Source organism: Hibiscus syriacus, unplaced genomic scaffold (genome assembly GCF_006381635.1).
Source record: "Hibiscus syriacus cultivar Baekdansim isolate YM2019G1 unplaced genomic scaffold, ASM638163v2 tig00009308_pilon, whole genome shotgun sequence".
Taxonomy (NCBI): domain Eukaryota; kingdom Viridiplantae; phylum Streptophyta; class Magnoliopsida; order Malvales; family Malvaceae; genus Hibiscus; species Hibiscus syriacus.
The window spans coordinates 21,441-39,781 of NW_024062194.1; the positions used below are offsets into that span (position 1 = coordinate 21,441).

Consider the following 18,341-nt stretch of genomic DNA (forward strand, 5'->3'; position numbering starts at 1 on the left):
AAGGGGCCGGTGACGGTTCTTTGAAACTTTTAAAACACGTGTCACTCTAATACTCTTTTTCTTTTTAAATAATTTTCGGATTTATTCATTACCCGAGCTATATCCGGTTATTCGGTTTTTGAAATTCAAGCTTAAATATTTTGGTCCACTCGGCCCGTCTTGTCTTTTAATGCTTAATATAATCTTTTAAAATATAACTAACAAAATAATAATATTTATAAAACAATTTAATTTTTTCTATTAACAATATTAAAACATAAATCAAATGCACAAATAGTATCGATTATGGGGAACTATTTTGTTGAGTCTCTAACTATAAAAAATTACAAAATAATCTATTAATTATATGATGTTATTTTGTTGAGTTCTATAAAATGATCATCTAACTATTTATATATTCTAAATTCATTTTTAATAAATTAATGATTGTTTGAGCTAGATGTTAATATATTGATTGGGATATGATAAAATTATATTTTAATAATGTCTATTGACACACACGTTGCTTTCAAGCATTTGTTCGACGATATAATGTTTCAAGCAATAGCTCGACGACATAATATAAACTGAGACTCGATCTATAAAATATAGTTCAAATAATTATGAGATCAAATTTTATCATATCCTAGTAAGTAAGTTAACGTCAAACTCAAAAGACCATCAATTTTTTAATAAAAAAAATAACAAGTAGTTGGATGACTATTTTGTAACTTTTAATGGTCGAAATAGTCAACAAAACAACGTTTTATAATTTGAGGATTATTTTATAATTTTCAATAGTCAGATGATTTAATAAAATAATGTTTTATGGTCGAGAATTATTTGTATACTTTACCTTTAAAAAGATTTAAAAGATTTAGGGCTTCATAAACTTATCGTTGATAATAGTAAATTTATGTTTTTGGCTCTAAAAATTATAGATTTCAATTTAATTCTATTAAAAAACGAGGACTTTCATTGTCAACAATGGAGAAATCCCGCGTTTAGTTCAGCTATGATCCTATGGAGATTCCAACATTGAAGAACACATGCCCACTTGAACTTGTCAATTGATAAGACAAACAAAAGGCTTAAAGCTAGAGGAGAAATCCCCGCCGTTAATAAGATCCTTCAAAATGGAACCGATGAAGGTAGAGAGAGCTCCGCGGCTACCTTGTTTGGCTTAACGATGCTCGATGAGAACAAAGCTCTTGTAGGAAGGAAACTTCAATGCAATCCCACCATCGGTGGATAATACCGCCAGTACTTCGTTTCCTCCATGACGACAAAAAACTCGGAATGATCGGCGAAGCACTCTCGATCTTGTTACTTGTGGTATCGCATCTCGAGGGCCGGAACGAAATCGGACGTCGAAACTCTGATGGAAATAATTAGAAATGGGACGCCCAAGAATAAGGAATGTGCAGTCTCATGTTGAAAAGTCAGGTGTTGAGTTTTTAGTATTGAATTGTGTAAGGGCTGAAGCTATATTAGAAATTGTTTTGTTTTGGTAGATTAGTAAAATTTAAAATACTGAAAACAATTATTTTGTTTTATAATTTTTTTATTAATATTTATTTCGTATTTTTTTAATAATTTGGATAAAATTTAAATAAAATATTTTAAAAATTATTTATTTAAACTTTAAAACATCAAGATTAATATAAATTTTTATTTAATCACCGATAATTAATTAATTAATTAATGGACTATTTTAAATCAGATGAGTTCAATTATATTATTATTTAAGTTTTTTTTTTCTATTAAATCAAAATTAATGTAATTATCAAATATATTCAACACTTTGTTGTGATTGGAATCCCCATTTGTCTTCAAACCTAAAAATCCTATTTCTTTTTGGTTTGGTCTTTTCCCCCCCAAGTTCTCTATAAAATCTCCCAGATTCTTTAATATTTCTCTTCTTTTTAAATTTACTTTAATCCCCTAAATAGACAGGAAATAACAGACAGAATTATATAAAAGGGCAGGGAAATTTATAAATTTTCTAGGGTTACTTTGCTTGATCGATCTGAGAGGGGAGGTTATGGGTGCTGAAGGCGATTCGAGTGAGCCACGAGTCGGTAACAATGGAGGAGAAGATGAGGGAGTGATGGTTAACATCCGCTGCTCGAATGGTACAAAATTTACAGTGAGGACCAGCCTTGAATCTACCGTTGGAGTTTTCAAATCTGTTTTGACTCAGAATTGCGATGTTCCAGCTGATCAGCAACGTTTGATTTATAAAGGGCGAATCTTGAAGGACGACCAAACCCTTCAAAGTTATGGTAAGTTTTAATCGCCTTCAGTGTTTTTTTTTAATTGATTTCAATTTTTGGGTATTTCCATTTTGTAGAAATATAAGAAAAAATAACTGAAAATGGTGAAACTTCTAAAACGGAGCACTAAATTATAAGCTTTGAAAGTATCAGCAGAATGTTTAATTTACCAAATTAGATAGTATTACTGAACTCTGAAGGTTGTGTTACATGATCACAAATGCTTTCTTTTATATGGCCATATTCATGTTATCTGAAGGAAAAGAAAACGTAAGCCGAAACATTTAGTACTGACCTTGATTTGCGAGTCCCTGAAAAATGATGTAGTTTTTTTTTTTGGTTAATGAGTTATGCTGATTTTACTTCCTAGCTGATGTAGGTTGAAAAGCTATTAAGTGATTTAACATTTGAAGTAATCAAGCAAGATACTCCTTAATGATGAATGGAGATTGTGCTGGGAATGTGCTTGCTAAGCCCTTTGTTCTTTTAGCTAAGCAATCTACATCAAGTGTATTTTGTACTTACTCTCCACCTGTTCACTGTTTTGTATTAACAGTTAATAATCTAAAATGGGGGTTCAGTAAACATATGTATATATAATGTATGTCAGTATGTATATATATGGGATGCTATATTGAATATTTCCTTTCTTTATGCAAAACATTTGCATGAGATCTGAAAACAAAAGTGATTAGTATTACTGTATTTGATAATTTAATGATTCATCACAATATGTTTCATAGACCAGTAATCTGTATCATGATACCTTAATGCATAAAAGTTATAAATTGATGTGCATGTAATGATTACTTTAGAAGATAAATCTACTTCATATGAGGGTTAAAAACAACTTTGTAATTTGTACACTTAGATCAATTACACAATGGCGAGAGCGAGAGAACGAGAGAGCAAATATTCTGATGGCAAAGATGGAGAGGTTCTTGGAGGGGGTTATTGGTCTGCGTTCATTGATAATCTTAGTAGGAGAGTGAGAAGAAGAACATTTGGGGAACATTTTAGTTATCATGGAAAAGTTATTAGGGTGTTTATTCCTTTTATTAACAACAGACCGAAATACAAGGATTGTACGTTTGCATTTGTCCATTTTGCAAGCAAGAAGGATCTGTGCAATGCGGTGGAGAAGATGAATAATGTCAGGATTGCCGGGAAGATAATTTCTGTATCAGTAGCTAAATATGACAAGTTATCTAAGTTGAAGAGTCGTGAAGGGGCTAGTGAGGAGGGCTTCAAAAAGGTAGAAATAGGAGAGCTGAAGGGCAGAAGATTGACTTCTCCAGCACAAGGGAAAGAGAAAATGGAACGAATGAGCAAGTTCCTTGATGGAAGGACTTATAGAGACACGGTGGTTGGGGTGAAAAAAGTTTCAGAGGGTCATCAAATAAGCAGTCAAAGGAATGTTAAGGAAGAGAAGAAATCTTTGGAAGTCTTTATCCCGATGGAAGAGAGATTATGGTTGAAATCTTCACTTACTGGCATTTGCAAAGATATTTTTGAAGTAGAATTTGTGCAGAAAGCCTTACGAAATGAGGGCTTCAAAGTTAAGGTGATAAGGTGGGGATATGCGAAGAATGGTGTATGGTAGTGTTTCAGTCGGTTGAAGAGAGAAGGATTGCAATGGAAGAAAAATGGGAAGCCCTGACGTTCTAGTTTGAAATATTGGAGCTAGTGGTAGAGGAGGGGGGCATTCCATTAGCTTTTTGTGCGATTTCAATGATTGGTGTCCTATTAAATTGTTGGTCGGTCCCGTTCTTTTCTAGCTTAGCATCCAGACGGGGTAAGGTAGTAAAAATCCAAGATCAAACTGCACATAGAGTGGATTGCAGAGTGGCGCAGTTGTTACTAAGGGTTGAGAGTCCATATGACATTCCAGAACAGATCATCATCACTACGTATGGGAGACAATTCATGATTAAAATTAAAGTTGATGGTGCTGAGGATTTTTTCCCAGAATTAACAGATATGGAGGTAGAAGAAGTTGCAGAGGAACCATGGGAGGAAAGCTCTTCGGATTGGAGCAAGGAAGATGTGCAGAATAGGCAAGAAGAGCAGGTGGGAGTACAAGAGTTGTCAGAACCCCAGAATAGGATTGAGTATTGGATTAGAAGTTCTCAACAAGGCAAAAACACAACTACCGAGGGAGGTTTGAATTTAAACATAGGTATGGAAAATACTTTTGTATTGTGCAAAAAAGTATACAGCAGGAAAAGTCAGAAGAAGTTAATGAAGGGAGAGAAAATGGGAAAAGTCTGGGAGGTGTTCCCATAGAGCATGAAAAAGTTGATTGCGGAAATGGGTTTATTAGGGGCCCGGATATACATTTGAGGAGTGGGCTGGATCAAGAGGAGGAGAGATTAAGCAAGGGATGTTTTGAAACAGCAGAAAATAATGTTGTGCACTGTCAAACTCTAGTGGAGGTGGGGTCTGTTTCCTTGTCTTCTCATAGGAATTCGGGGATTGTACCTGAGAGTAGAATGGGAAGGGGCAAATATAAACATGTTTATTCAAGATCTAGGTTGAGGGGAACTAGGAGCTGTTTAGGTACAAGTTCGGAATATGTATATAGAAATGAGGAGGGGGATGGGGCAGAGGCATTGGAGAGCTGGAATGTAAGTAAATTGTTAGGGATTTCATTTAGAGGGGGAAAAAAGCTTTTATGAACAAAGCAAATCCATTGGTTAAGGGGAGAGGAGCGCATGGGGGAAATTAAGGGGTGATGGATTCAGGAATCGAAAATGGAAGTGTTGACTCCGCTGGTAGTGAGGAAAATGGGTGGTAATTTGTTGACAGCTTCGGCAGTTTCAGCAGCTGTAGGTTCTGTTGGAGGTCTGATTACTTTATGGAATGAAAAAGAGTGTAAGGTTATAGTGGAGATCATTCATAGGAGGTTTGTAGTAGTCAAGGGTATTATTGATGAGTTACAAGGATCCTGTTGGTTCATAAATGTGTACGGTCCAAGTGTGGATTCAGAAAAGGAGGCGTTTTTCGGGAAGCTGTTATCATTCTTAGAGAATATAGACTGTCCAGTGTGTCTCGGAGAAGACTTCAATGTTGTAATGTCACAGGATGAGAAGATTGGAGGTGCAGTGAACTTAGTTACAATGTTTGCTTTCAAAGATTTTATGAGCAAAACTAATTTACTGGATTTGCCTTTGGTCGGAGGTCGATTTACATGGTGTAACAATAGGGATATCCCAACTTTGAGAGGTTTGATCGATTCCTAGTGGATCAAAGATTTTTATCATTGTTCCCTATGATAACTCAAAGACTTCTTGAAAGGTCTGTTTCAGATCATAACAGCATCTTGCTGGAAATTAGGGGCTGGAATTGGGCCCTAAACCATTCAAATTGTTTAATTATGTTTTGGAAGAAGATGGATTTTGTAGGATGATGGAGGGAGAACTGGTTAAGCTTTGTAGTGTGGAGAATAGACAACCAATCTCTAATGTACTAAAAGGAGTGCAGGATGCAGTGAAGAATTGGTCTAGGAAGGGTTGTCTTGAGATCCCCGGGAGAATAAATAGGTTGGAGAAAGAAATTCAGGAGATGGAACTTAATCTGCAACAAGGTCTCTCCATGGTGTCTATGAAGAACCTAGTGGAAGCAAAGAAAGAGCGGTGGGACTTGTATAAAAAAGATGAACTGATTTGGCTTCAAAAGTCAAGATTGAAGTAGAGTTTGAATGGGGATAAGAACACTAGATTTTTCCACCAGTGTGCAAGAGGTAGAGGTAGGAGAAATGGTATCAAATCCATCAAAGTAGATAATGAAGACATTTCATATCCAAAATTAATTAAAGCTTCGGTGGTGAACTTTTTCAAGGGGTTGTTTAATCAGGAAAATACATTGGAAGTTGAGGAGATGGACTTGGATTTTTTACAGCTATCGAATCAGCAGAGTATGGCACTCGAGAAGCCTTTTTCTGAAGAGGAAATTTGGGGTGTAATCGCTAATTCGGATTGTAATAAAGCACCTGGCCCGGATGGACTGAATTTAGGCTTTTTTAAGAAGTTTTGGTCAAGTCTGAAGGAAGTTTTGCTGCTGTGTTTTAAAGAATTTTATGAGGGAAAGGAATGCGACATGGAAACCAATCATTCTTTCCTCTCTCTTATTCCCAAGAGGGACAATCCGGAGGGGCTTGAAGACTTTAGGCCTATTAGTCTAGTTGGGGGTTTCTATAAAATTCTCTCAAAAGTTCTGGTTAGAAGGTTAAGCTTATGCATTAATGAAGTTATTAGTCCTTCTCAGTTCGCATTTATTCCGGGGAGGCACATTTTAGATTGCTCGTTTATAGCAAATGAAGGCATTGATTGTTGGAGGAAAAAAGGATTGAAGGGAGTTGTTTTTAAGGTGGATTTCAAAAGAGCTTTTGATACGGTTGATTGGAGGATCTTGCTGAAAATAATGAGTAAAATGGGGTTTGGAGCTAGATGGAGTTCTTGGATGTACAAGTGCGTTTCAACAGCTTCCATTTCAGTTTTGGTAAATGGCACACCTACGGAGAAAATTCACATTACTAGAGGGCTAAGGCAGGGCTGCTCGTTATCCCCTTTGTTGTTCAATTTGGGAGGGGAATTGCTACATTTAATGTTGGTAAAAGCAGTGAACAAGGGGTTGTTTTCGGGTTTTGAATTAGGCTCTAATGATCGTTCTTTCATGTTATTTCATTTGTAATTTGCGGATGATTTAATAATTTTTAGTAAGGCTTCTATTCATGATTTGGTGAATATTAGAAGGGTGCTTTTAATTTATGAACTGATGGTGGGTTTGAAGTTGAATCTGTCTAAGAGCAGAATTTTTGGAATTAATGTGGGGGAGGAGGAACTAGTTTCATGGGCAAAGGAAATAGGGTGCATAAGGGGAGTTTTTCCTTCGGAGTACTTAGGTCTTCCATTGGGGGCCAAGAGGAATTCTTTTTCCCTGTGGGAACCGGTTGTACAAAAATTTTATAATAATTTGGCTGGTTGGAAGGCCAAGTCTCTATCTCTAGCTGGAAGGGCTGTCTTGGTCAAATCGGTGTTGTGCTCTATTCCAATTCATTATCTTTCTATTTTTCGGATCCCTATTAGTGTTCTCAACAAACTAAACTATATCATGGCATCGTTTCTATGGGGGGATCATCAGATAAAAAGAACATTCATTGGATCAAGTGGGATTTGGTGTGTAAGCCAAAGAAGTTGGGGGTTTAGGGATTCCGAATCTGTTGCTATTAAATAGGGCCCTTATGGGGAAATGGGTGTGGAAATTTGCTGCAGAGAAAAATTCTTGGTGGAAATCAGTTGTGTGTTGTGTTTACAATATGGATCCTAATTCATTGATGATCCGGAATACTTGGACAGCTCGTACTTCTTGGATTTGGAGAGGAGTTGTTAAGAACTTCTTTTCAAGTGATGCATTTGAGGACTGTTTTAGGAGAAATTTGTGTGTTAGAGCTGGAAATGGAGAAACTGTTCAGTTTTGGCATGATGTTTGGTTGGGTTCGGTTCCACTAAAAGATAGGTTTCCAAGGTTATTTGCTCTTTCGAATAACACAGAGGGTAAGGTTGCAGAATTCAGATTGTACAATGATTCGGGTTGGGTTTGGGATATTCAAATGAGAAGGAATTTGGCGGATTGGGAGGTTGAGCAGTGGCTGCAAATTATCTCTCTATTGAATAGCTCTTCTCTGTCTCTAGCAGAGGAGGATTGTTGGATTTGGTTGGGAAATGGAGAGGGCTGTTTTACAGCAAAATCATGCATGAAGACTTATTTTGATAGAGAGGGTATTGATCAATTAGAAAGTAATTGGGAACGGTATGTTTGGAAAGGAGTAGCTCCACCACGTGTGGAATCTTTTGTTTGGCAACTTGCTCATCATAGAGTTGCGGGGAAAGAGGAATTGCTGAAGAGAGGAGTTTCTGGGGTTGAAGACTCTGTCTGCCCTTTGTGCAGGAAGTACAATGAGTCGGTCTCTCATTTGTTTCTTCACTGTGAAGTGGTATGGGTTTTGTGGGCTAAGTTTTTAAAGTTATGGAATGTTTTTTTTGCGGTTCCTGGTTCGTTGATGGACTTCTTAATTGCCTGGGATGACCTAGTGCCGCGATCTCATATATGGAAGTTTATTTCAAAAGCAGTGTTGTGGTATGTTTGGAAATGTAGGAATGAGGTGATTTTTCAGAATGGGAAGGTAGATTCAGCGTTGTTGTTCTTCATTTCACGTTTCAGAACTGTTTCTTGGTTTGAAACATCAGTTAAGGATGTTCATTTTCATTTCGATTCCTTGATGGGGGATTTAAAACTAGCAGATCAACATGTCAATCTGAATAAGAGGTATCTTCCTTCTCTAGGTGGAGTCCTCCTCCGATAGGGTTCTTAAAAGTTAATGTTGATGGTACAATGGTCAAAGGTTGGGATAAGGGTGGAATAGGTGGCTTGATTAGAGATGGCAGTGGGATGGTGCTTGGGTCATTTTCAGAGAAGGTAGGGGGAGGTCCTCCCTTACTCGCAGAGCTTTTGGCGATCAAGAGAGGGTTGATTCTTATTGAGGAAGTTGAAGCTGTTTTTTTTTCAAATCAGAGGATCATTTTGGAATCGGATTCTTCTAATGCTCTAAAGTGGATTAATAATCCGAACCTTAATACTACTTTGTTTCATTCCTTAGTAAGGGATATAGCTTCTACTGTGGAGAGGAAGGGTATTATCACAAGGCTCATCTCGAGAGCAGCAAATTGGGAAGCGGATGAATTAGCTAAAGCTGGTATAGGCTGATCTTTAGGTTTGTATAATGGTTAAGGTGTTATGCCTCGGTTGTTCATATTTAGGGAGTATCAGGGTGTGTTATGTTTTCAGATTTATGGTTTTCTGTTTTGTAAGAAGTTGTTAGCTGTTGAGGTGTGGAGGTGTATTATTGTTCTTATTAATAAAAGTTAGAGGCACTCTTTTCCTCCTTCCAATGTCCTTCATGTTATGTTTGTAACATGTACGATAAGAAGGGGGTTTTTAATGAGGCCTTATTTTATCAAAAAAAAAAATTTGTACACCCAGATTTACATTTTGCACAAGTACTTAATGACTGCTATACCATTTCACTGTCTTTACCCTCATTGAAGGTTTGCAAGGTGATCATACTGTTCACATGGTTCGTGGTTTCCCCCCATCTTCATCTGTATCGCCTCCTGCGGCTACCACAAATGTTGGGACTCCTAGTACTGCACCAGGTGTCACACGTGGTGTTGGTTCTAATGAGGGTGCTGGTGTGGGAGTACCCTCATTCCCTGGTCTTAATGCACTTGGGGGAAATGGAGATTTTGGTTTGTTTGGATCTGGACTTCCCGAATTTGAGCAAGTACAGCAACTAAGTCAAAATCCGGACATGATGAGTGAACTAATGAATACACCTGCTGTTCAAAGTTTGATGAATAACCCAGAGTTAATGCGTAGTTTGATTACAAGCAATCCCCAAATGCGTGAGATCATTGATCAGAATCCGGAGCTTGGGCATATACTTAATGATTCTAGCATTCTTCGACAGACATTAGAAGCTGCAAGGAACCCTGAACTCATGCGTGAAATGATGTGAAACACTGACAGGGCAATGAGTAATATTGAATTCTCTCCTGAGGGGTTTAATATGCTCAGGCGTATGTATGAAAATGTTCAGGAACCATTTATGAATGCTACGACTACAGCTGGAAATGATGGAAATAGCCTAAGCTCAAACCCATTTAAAGCTTTATTGGGCAATCTAGGTGATTCTCAAGCTAGGGCCTCTCCTAACAACACTTCTGCACATGGTTCTGAAACGAGTCAGGGACAAGCTTCCCCAAACACTAATCCTCTTCCTAACCCTTGGGGCAACACTGTTGGTGGTAAGTTTCAGCCTTCTGTTCCCCATTAAATCATATTTTCCTTCTAGCCATACTCTCTGGTCCAATGTTCGCATTTTTTTATTATATGCACATGCAATTCCTGTTGTAGAGAACAAAGACAGTAGAATCCAAAATGCTACCGCCTGATAATAAATAAATAAATAAATCAAAGAAGCATAATCCTTAAAGCCGATGGTCTAAGTAATTGTGATTATGTGGATTTGATCAATGTTTGAAATGAAACATCATACCAAGTTTATTCTGTTGTGGGGTGAATGACTTGATTGAGAGTCATCTAAGTATGGTTTGTTTCCCCTTTTTTATTTCATGGTTATGATTTTTTATCTTTTCTCTTGAATTTTGCAATATGAATTGCAGGTTCTTTCTTATTTGGAATATTTTGTACAGTAAGCTAAAGTGACGTGCCCTATAATCTATTACCACAGTTGATACACAAAATCAATATGTTTGACTGAACTAGAATATATGAATTGTTTAAAGTGGAATGATTTACTAGGGGTGTCCCGTTGAGGGATGAATGATTTGTTTGAGACTCATTTAATCGTAGTTTGTTGTCCACCTTTGCATGATTTTGAATTACTTTTATCTTCTTTGTTTTATGTGGTTGAAGTTTTCCAATATAGATGGGATTCATTTATATTTAGGAAAAGCAAAAAAAAAAAAAAAAGTGATGCAAGTTAAAGCTGATTTGTCGTAGTCCTACGCACTTCTACTAGAATTGCAGCCTGAAAGATATTATATGGTGAAGTAGAATATCTAAACCTTTGGTTGTCTTTAAATGCAATTTACTTCTGCTGCACATGTGTTTGAAATTGTTGGGGGAGGGGGGGGGGGCAGACCAATGCTACTGCAGGGTCAAATCCCGCTGGGGATGCTAGGGCACCAGGTCTTGGTGCTCCTGGAGGCCTTGGACTTCCGGATATGCCATCCATGTTGAATGGAATGCCAGATGATTCTTAGTCGACTCAATTGTTGCAAAACCCAGCTGTATCACAGATGATGCAGAGCATAGCCTCTGATCCCCAATATATGAATCAGGTACCATAAAGAATCACTTCAGTTAAGAAATTTTTATTTGCCTACATCCTTTTTGTTAAGAATCTGTTCTTTACATTTCAGATTATGAATTTGAACCCACAACTACGTGGTATGTTTGATTTGAATCCTCAATTAAGAGAAATGATGCAAAACCCGGAAGTACTTCGTCAGATGTTTTCCCCCGAGACAATGCAGGTATATTATATGTTTTATGCATCGTTGAGTTTTCTTCACATGAATGCTAAATGCTTTCATGACTTTAGGGTTTTGAATCTTTCTTTTCTATAAGGTTACCTAGCTGATATGGTCTTCTAGACATGTAAAGGCTGCCCGGCTGGATAGTTATAGATTATTTGATTTATTTTCAAGTACTGTTTTGACATTAAATTTAACCACTTTGTTTTCTTTTATTTCGTGCAGCAAATGCTAGCTCTACAGCTGTCACTTCTGTCCCAGCTATCAGCACAGTAAGTCGTAGTACCTGTGTATTCCATTGGTAACAAAAACCTCAATGCCTTTTCATCTCCTGCATTTTGAGGTTTTCCCAAGTACAATACGTGTTGCTGTTAAACAATTCAAAATTGTTGTCTGAAATGAATTAATATGTCAGGCTTCTACATTGAGCATGGATTTCTTGTGCCATATGCAACTGTATTAGATAATTATTTGTGAATTATAGTTTTATTTTGGGCCTTTCTAGGGAATTCAAAACAGAACCAAGTTCTCTCTGTTTTTTATATGGTAATGTGGCAATAAGATGATTATATTTTCAGTCATAGGTTTTAATGTGCGGTTATTATTCATGATTACAACTTGTCGACTTTCTTGCAGGGATTCAGCACAGAGTGGTGCTACTACAGGTACAGAATTAAAAACAAGTCCAAACTGTATTTATATTTTCTCTACAAAGGGCATGAAGAGTACTTCCTTGAACAGTCTTGGGCTCTCTCTAGTTTGTTTTGCAACTTTCCTTTACCAACTATTCTTTCATATATCTTTATGTTTTACAACTTAATTTGGTTTGATTGCATTTTCAGGAGCTCCAGGTACTGCTGGTCTGGAGTTGTTGATGAATATGTTTGGTGGTCTAGGTGCCGGTAGCCAAGTGTTCCCAGCCAATCTGATGGTTAGCATTCTTATATATTTTGGCATCTTTATGAATCAGATTTGCTACACTTTTGGGTCACTACTAACTTTATCGTCGTTTCCAGCTCCACCAGAACTGTATGCTACACAATTATCACAACTCCAAGAAACGGGTTTCTATGATATGGTAGAGAATATCAGAGCACTACGCGCTACTGGTGGAAATGTCCATGCCGCGGTTGAGAGGCTTCTGGGGAATCCCGGGCTGTAATTCCTCAATATAATGCTTTTAAATTTTAACAAGAGCTCTCATGTAAGACGTGTAAGATTAGTTGATTTAGCCTGCTGCCTTAGCAAACCACAGATTATGCTGATTCGGGCGTATACTGTGTAATGAGCTAGTAAACTCGACGACATGCCCAGAGAACTTGATACATAGGCCTCTATGCATTCTTGGATCGTTTCATCTTTCGTCCAAGCACTTGCTTATGTACATACACCTTGGATTATTCTTTTTATCCCTGTTTTTTTAGAACTTTAAAACGATGCTTCCAGCATTGTTGATTTATGTTCTCTGTTGCTTTTCGATTCTGTGGAGAATCTTACAGGAAACTTCAGGGGTATAAATGATCCGAGCTTGAACAAATAGGTTGTGTTCGTGTTCATTTTTTATTATTAAAGGTTGTATTCGATTCATATTCGTTTAAATTTTAATATTGTGTTTGTATTTATTTATTTATTTTTTAAAGTGTTTGTGTTTGTTCGTTTAGCGTTCGCGAATATGCTCGTTTAATGTTCGTGAACATGTTTGCTTTTATGGTTATGAACATATTTGTTTAGCGTTTGTTTCTGAGTTCGTCTATATATTCGCGAACATGTTTATTTAGCGATCGTAAACATATTTATTTATGTGTTCGTTTATATGTTTGCGAACATGTTCATTTAGTGTTTGTAAATATGTTCACTTGTCAGTTAAAAAATGGTAAAATTATACCATTAATGCTTAAAATCTTTAAGCTTCATAGTTTAAATTCTAAATTCTATCATGCGTTAAATTTAGTTTCTATATTAATTAATATTTAAATTATTAAAAAAAAGAGTAAATGAGCTTCTAAACAAGTTTGTTCCTGAAAACGAATGAGTTATAAACGAGTTTATTTGTGAATATGAACGAATTAAATACATTTATGTTTGTGTTCATTCGTTTATTAAATGTACATAAATATTTTGTTCATATTCATTTATTTAGCTTAACAAATAAATATTATACGAATAATTGATCAATAATTCACCTAATGCTCTACGTTCATTTATATTCCTAAAAGAAATTTAGAAATTTAAAATGCACGAAGGACTAAACAGTAAATTGAACTACTTGGTTAGAGGCAAAGTTGAAAGTTCCCCGCTTTTGAAACCTTTCATTCTCCCTCGCTCTCTTCTCTTCTATCTCCCTCTGCGTTTTCAACGAGCTAAGGTAAATGCCTAGTCCGAATCTGTTTGAATTCTAGATTTTCTTCATTTATAGCAGTTCAATCTCCTTAACCCTTCCCTCCCCTTCTCTCTCTCTTACTTGTTTGGTAATTTTGAGTGTTCAGAAAATGATAAAACTTGATAGCATTGAATGAATATTTCGATTTTCTTGTTCAAATTTATGCATTTTGATTCAATGTGCATTCTTTCAATGCATATTACAGAATCCATGTCCCAAAAATTTGATTAATTTGTGTTTGATGGAACATCCGGGCTTCTGGGTCTTTAAATTTTGCAGTCTGTAATGTGCTTGCGTTGATGGAATTTAAAGAAATTGGAAGAATGATGTTTTTATTATGCATATGTTGGTTGATTCTTTGTTTTTGTCTGTTAGTTTCTGCCTTTGGTTGATGTAATCTACAATTTTGTCATTTATTAGTGAAAATACTCTGTTCAGCCGTCACTGACAGTAACCTAATTGTTTAGGGTTTTGCAATGCTAAATTTGTTTCCTATTTCTGTGAAAAGAAAGCCAAACCAAAATGCATGATGGGTTATGGTGCATCACTGTTTATAATAGGTCAAGATAGTGATTTTACTGAGCTTGTTGCGGCTATGCTGTTTTGAATTGAAAAAAAAAAGTTATCAATTTCAAACATGATTCATTTTGAAATGTATTTTAGTATAAGCTTTATTCTCAAATGATCCAAGTTCCATTTCTTAAGTTGGTCGAGTTATGGCTCTAGCCTCTAGTACTGATAATTAGGTCGACAAATCCGTTTTGATACCGTAACTTTATGGATATTCTTGTGCAAATATTGATGCTATGATGTGCTTTCCTTTTACACATGTGATTAATTTTCCTGAGTGATCTATTATTCGGAACTGATTATTGCTTTGGTATGTGCTTAATTTGACTTGATTGTTATTTTCACTTTCAGCCAAATCTGAGCTCTACTGGTTATTTATGGAAAGCAATATGTATTTGATTCCGTAGAAGTTATATTAAGTCATTCAGATTGCAGAAGTTATATTTAGTTATTAGTTTTAATTTGGATTCTTTTATTATGACCAGTCTTCTTACAGGAATCAAACATCATCAGATGGTTCAACAAATGCTAGACTCTAAATTCAGTGAACTTGGACTCCTGAATCCAGAGAATAACTCGCCCGCTTGTGATAAGCAACATTCAGTTGGTACAAAGAAGACACCATTGAGAGATCTCCAGAACGAAAATAGAATTGTGCCCAACTCCACGGGAAGCTCCCCATTTCCTAAAGATAGAGGAACTTGTATTGATCCTATCAAGGTTTCTGGAACTAAGAGAGCGTCTCCTGAATGCCCACTGAGCCCCTCGCAATGCCAGTCTCACAGCAATACGGCAGCAAACAGGCACCTTGTCTCTGTCCGGAGAAAATGCGAAGCTGAATTGGGCAAAAACAGTGCTTTTGACTGTATCGGCACGAGTAATTGCCAACAGATGAGGCAAGTCACACAACTGGAGGAAATTAAACAACTAAAATCCCTAATAAAGGATTCAAAAGTTTCTTGTTTTCCAGAATTCGCACCACATCCGATGGCATCCTTGACGAGTTCATCTACCAAACCTTTAGTACCGTTACCTATTGGGAAGTCTGCTACAAAGTTAACACCCTTAGAATCCAATCAACATCCCGTTGTTGCTGCTTCCCCTTTGTTCGATAGCCCAAAAGGAATTAAAAAACTTCATTGGGAAGAGCTATATTATCAATTGCAGATGCGGCTGAAAAAGTTGGACCAATCCAATCAAGAGGATTATACCGAGAGTATGTCGATGTGATGAATTAATCTTTACCATATTCTACTTTTTCAGTTATAAAATTCTTACAATACTGTATGTCAAAAAAAGAAGCTTATAATACTGATTTACAATCTATTCATGTTATTTTGTCAGTGCTTCAGTGTTTTTCCGCAGTTGAACTCAGCAGATATGCTGTTGAGCTGGAAAAAAGATCAATTCAGCTCTCACTGGAGGAAGGTAATTTATTTGTGTCCTTTTTCCTCCGCTCGTTTCTCTCTTTACCCTTGGTATCTATGACTATGTTACATCATGGATTTGATTATAATCTAATATTTTACTTTTCCCCAGCGAAAGAGTTGCAGCGTGTCGGCATTTTAAATGTCCTTGGAAAAACTACGAAGATGGATAAAGCACCCTTAACTAAATCAGATCAATCATGCAAATGAAAGGGCTTTGATTACAAGGCAGTAAGTGTTGTAAAAGTTGTAGCCCGTCCTTGGAGAGTTGATGCACGAACTTTTATACGTGTTTTGTTCATTCATCCTAGGTATTTTTCCGCAGTTGTCACTGTGGTTGTGACTATCTGGAATTTTACTGTAGTTTTCAACTCTGATTATCTTCTGTATATTTTTCTTACCCAAAACTATGGGATGGTCTTGAATTCCAACTGTACTGTCATATTGAGGTGAAATGATCCTCTTTAAGTTTCTGCGTCCTTGCTGGCTTACCATAGTTTTCTATTTAATTTTTGCGATTAACTATATCGAATTCGGACAAATATAATTTTAAAAGAATACATATATTTTCGGGAACTTATTTTCCATAAACAAAGTCGCATGCTTATAGCTCTACCGTAAGCGCCAAGGAACATTTTATGCTTAGTGAAAAGCGCTGAAGCATAATCCAAACGTAACAACCCCATGTTTCCAACATCCAACTGAAAAAAACCGCCCACTTCATAACTTCCCTTTCCCATAACGATAGAAACTGCCAACACTCCTACATACACAAGACTTCAACCGTTTTTACAAATTTTCCCTCTTTCAACTCTCCATTGTCTCTTTGGTGTCTTCCTCTCCTTTTATTCCGAAAATGAACGAGAATGTCGATTCTGATCCAGGGTTTCGATTCCTTTCTTCTGTTACTCAACATAATATCCTAGGCTCGCCTTCTTCATCAAGCAATAATGTGAATTGTGATCCGAAACCCCGAAAGAAACGGTCCAAATTGATAAAGATCGGTGTTGGTGGATTCTCGACTCGTTCTGAAACTGTTTCCAGGCCTAAATATGCCAAGAAACCTGACCCTAATGCACCGAAGATTACACCGCCTTGTAGTGAATGTGGGAAGAAGTTTTGGTCATGGAAAGCACTTTTCGGACACATGCGATGCCACCCCGAGCGACAGTGGCGTGGAATCAACCCCCCTCCAAATCATTTTTGGCCTGTGAAACCAACAAATAATGTAGATACCTTGATGACAGAGGACGATCACGAAATTGCAGCGTCCTTATTGATGCTGGCTGATGGTGCCCCCACCAGCGTGAGTGAATGCGGTACAAGTTATCAACCCAGGGTTCAAGAAACTGAACCTTTGGGCGCAAACTTCCGGTTTGAATGCCCGAGTTGCAAGAAGGTCTTCGGGTCACCCCAATCACTGGGGGACCACGGGGCTAGCCACCAGAACGCCATGGGGTGTTTCCCGATAACAAGAGTGTACGACGTTGAGGCTCATAGCGGAGATGACGACGACACGGTGAGGGAAAATGTTGAAGATTACAGTAAGTTGATGGTTTGGGGTCAGAAATGCAGCATTTGCTTGAGGGTGTTCTCTAGTGGTCAGGCCTTGGATAGGCATAAAAGGCGCCATTGGGAGAAAGGGGATGAAACATCAATGAACCAAGGGCTCAGCCTTTTGGTAGCAAAGGAAGACTGTGGATTGGACCTGAATCTGCCTGCTCCTCTGGAAAATGATCCATCTTCTTCATATTCTACAACCTTAGCTTTGGATTTAACGTTAAGTCTCTGAAGAAATTCTTTTATCTTAAGCATCTTCGGTAAAGTTGTATGTAACTTGTAACCTTGGATTAGAATTATTCTGTATGCTGATTTATATATTTGATTAGTTCCTGTTCAGATAACCATATAATTTCTGGGTTTTCCATTTAACATAGAATCACAGCCTTTGTCATCATTGAACATTCTTTGTCCTTTGGAAAATGTTGAATTTTTGTTGATATAAGTGGAAGTCAATGATTCTTTCTCTGACCCCATATCTGTAAATAATTCTTGAATCTAATATTTTAATCTTCCAGCTATCTTTCTTTGATCCAAATTCTGCAAAATCCACAGCCCAACATTGTTTTAAAACCGACAAGAAAAACATATATAAAATTACCCACTCTTATTTGAAGCGCAAAATCTGACAAGATGCCTGATGTCAGACATGAACAACCATTGGCTGCGCTTTAAGAAGATGAGAATGGAGGAAACATGTAAAATGGGTTAGCCAGCCTCAACACATCCATCATTTAAACAATTCAATAATATGAATTCCAACGCAGCGAGCAAAACTTAATTCGAATCGATTTAATATAACTTTCGAATATTAAACTAGTTATGTGATTAATATATATTTATAATTAATTGTCAAAATAAATTACATCCTTCGCTTATAATTTAATTTAACTTTTATATATATTTACTTTTAAAATGATATATAATTTTTTATTAAAACTTAAATTATTTGATTTAATAATATAATTGATTAGTTAATCAATATTACGTTATTCAATTAAGGGTAAATTATGCTCTTAGTACCTAAATC

At 36.7% G+C, this 18,341-nt stretch overlaps 2 protein-coding genes and 1 pseudogene across 2 annotated transcripts; all 3 read left to right on the forward strand.

Annotated features, from left to right (window-relative positions):
• Positions 1-1,831: 1,831 nt before the first annotated feature.
• LOC120203218 lies at positions 1,832-12,833 on the forward strand (annotated as a pseudogene).
• An 853-nt stretch (positions 12,834-13,686) lies between these two features.
• On the forward strand, positions 13,687-16,181 carry LOC120203207. The gene is made up of 4 exons (XM_039203545.1): positions 13,687-13,739; positions 14,838-15,540; positions 15,669-15,752; positions 15,864-16,181. The coding sequence occupies exons 2-4, from the start codon at positions 14,838-14,840 to the stop codon at positions 15,959-15,961; spliced, it is 885 nt and encodes a 294-aa protein (XP_039059476.1). The 5' UTR covers positions 13,687-13,739; the 3' UTR covers positions 15,962-16,181.
• A 150-nt stretch (positions 16,182-16,331) lies between these two features.
• LOC120203205 (zinc finger protein ZAT3-like) lies at positions 16,332-17,543 on the forward strand. The gene has a single exon (XM_039203544.1). The coding sequence runs from the start codon at positions 16,608-16,610 to the stop codon at positions 17,541-17,543; it is 936 nt and encodes a 311-aa protein (XP_039059475.1). The 5' UTR covers positions 16,332-16,607.
• The last annotated feature ends 798 nt before the right edge of the window (positions 17,544-18,341 follow it).

Coding starts and splice junctions, on each gene's coding strand:
- LOC120203207 (XM_039203545.1), top strand. CDS start 14,838: ATGGTTCAACAAATGCTAGACTCTAAATTCAGTGAACTTGGACTCCTG. Junction 15,541..15,668: donor TCAAGAGGATTATACCGAGA/GTATGTCGATGT, acceptor TTATTTTGTCAG/TGCTTCAGTGTTTTTCCGCA. Junction 15,753..15,863: donor TCAGCTCTCACTGGAGGAAG/GTAATTTATTTG, acceptor ACTTTTCCCCAG/CGAAAGAGTTGCAGCGTGTC.
- LOC120203205 (XM_039203544.1), top strand. CDS start 16,608: ATGAACGAGAATGTCGATTCTGATCCAGGGTTTCGATTCCTTTCTTCT.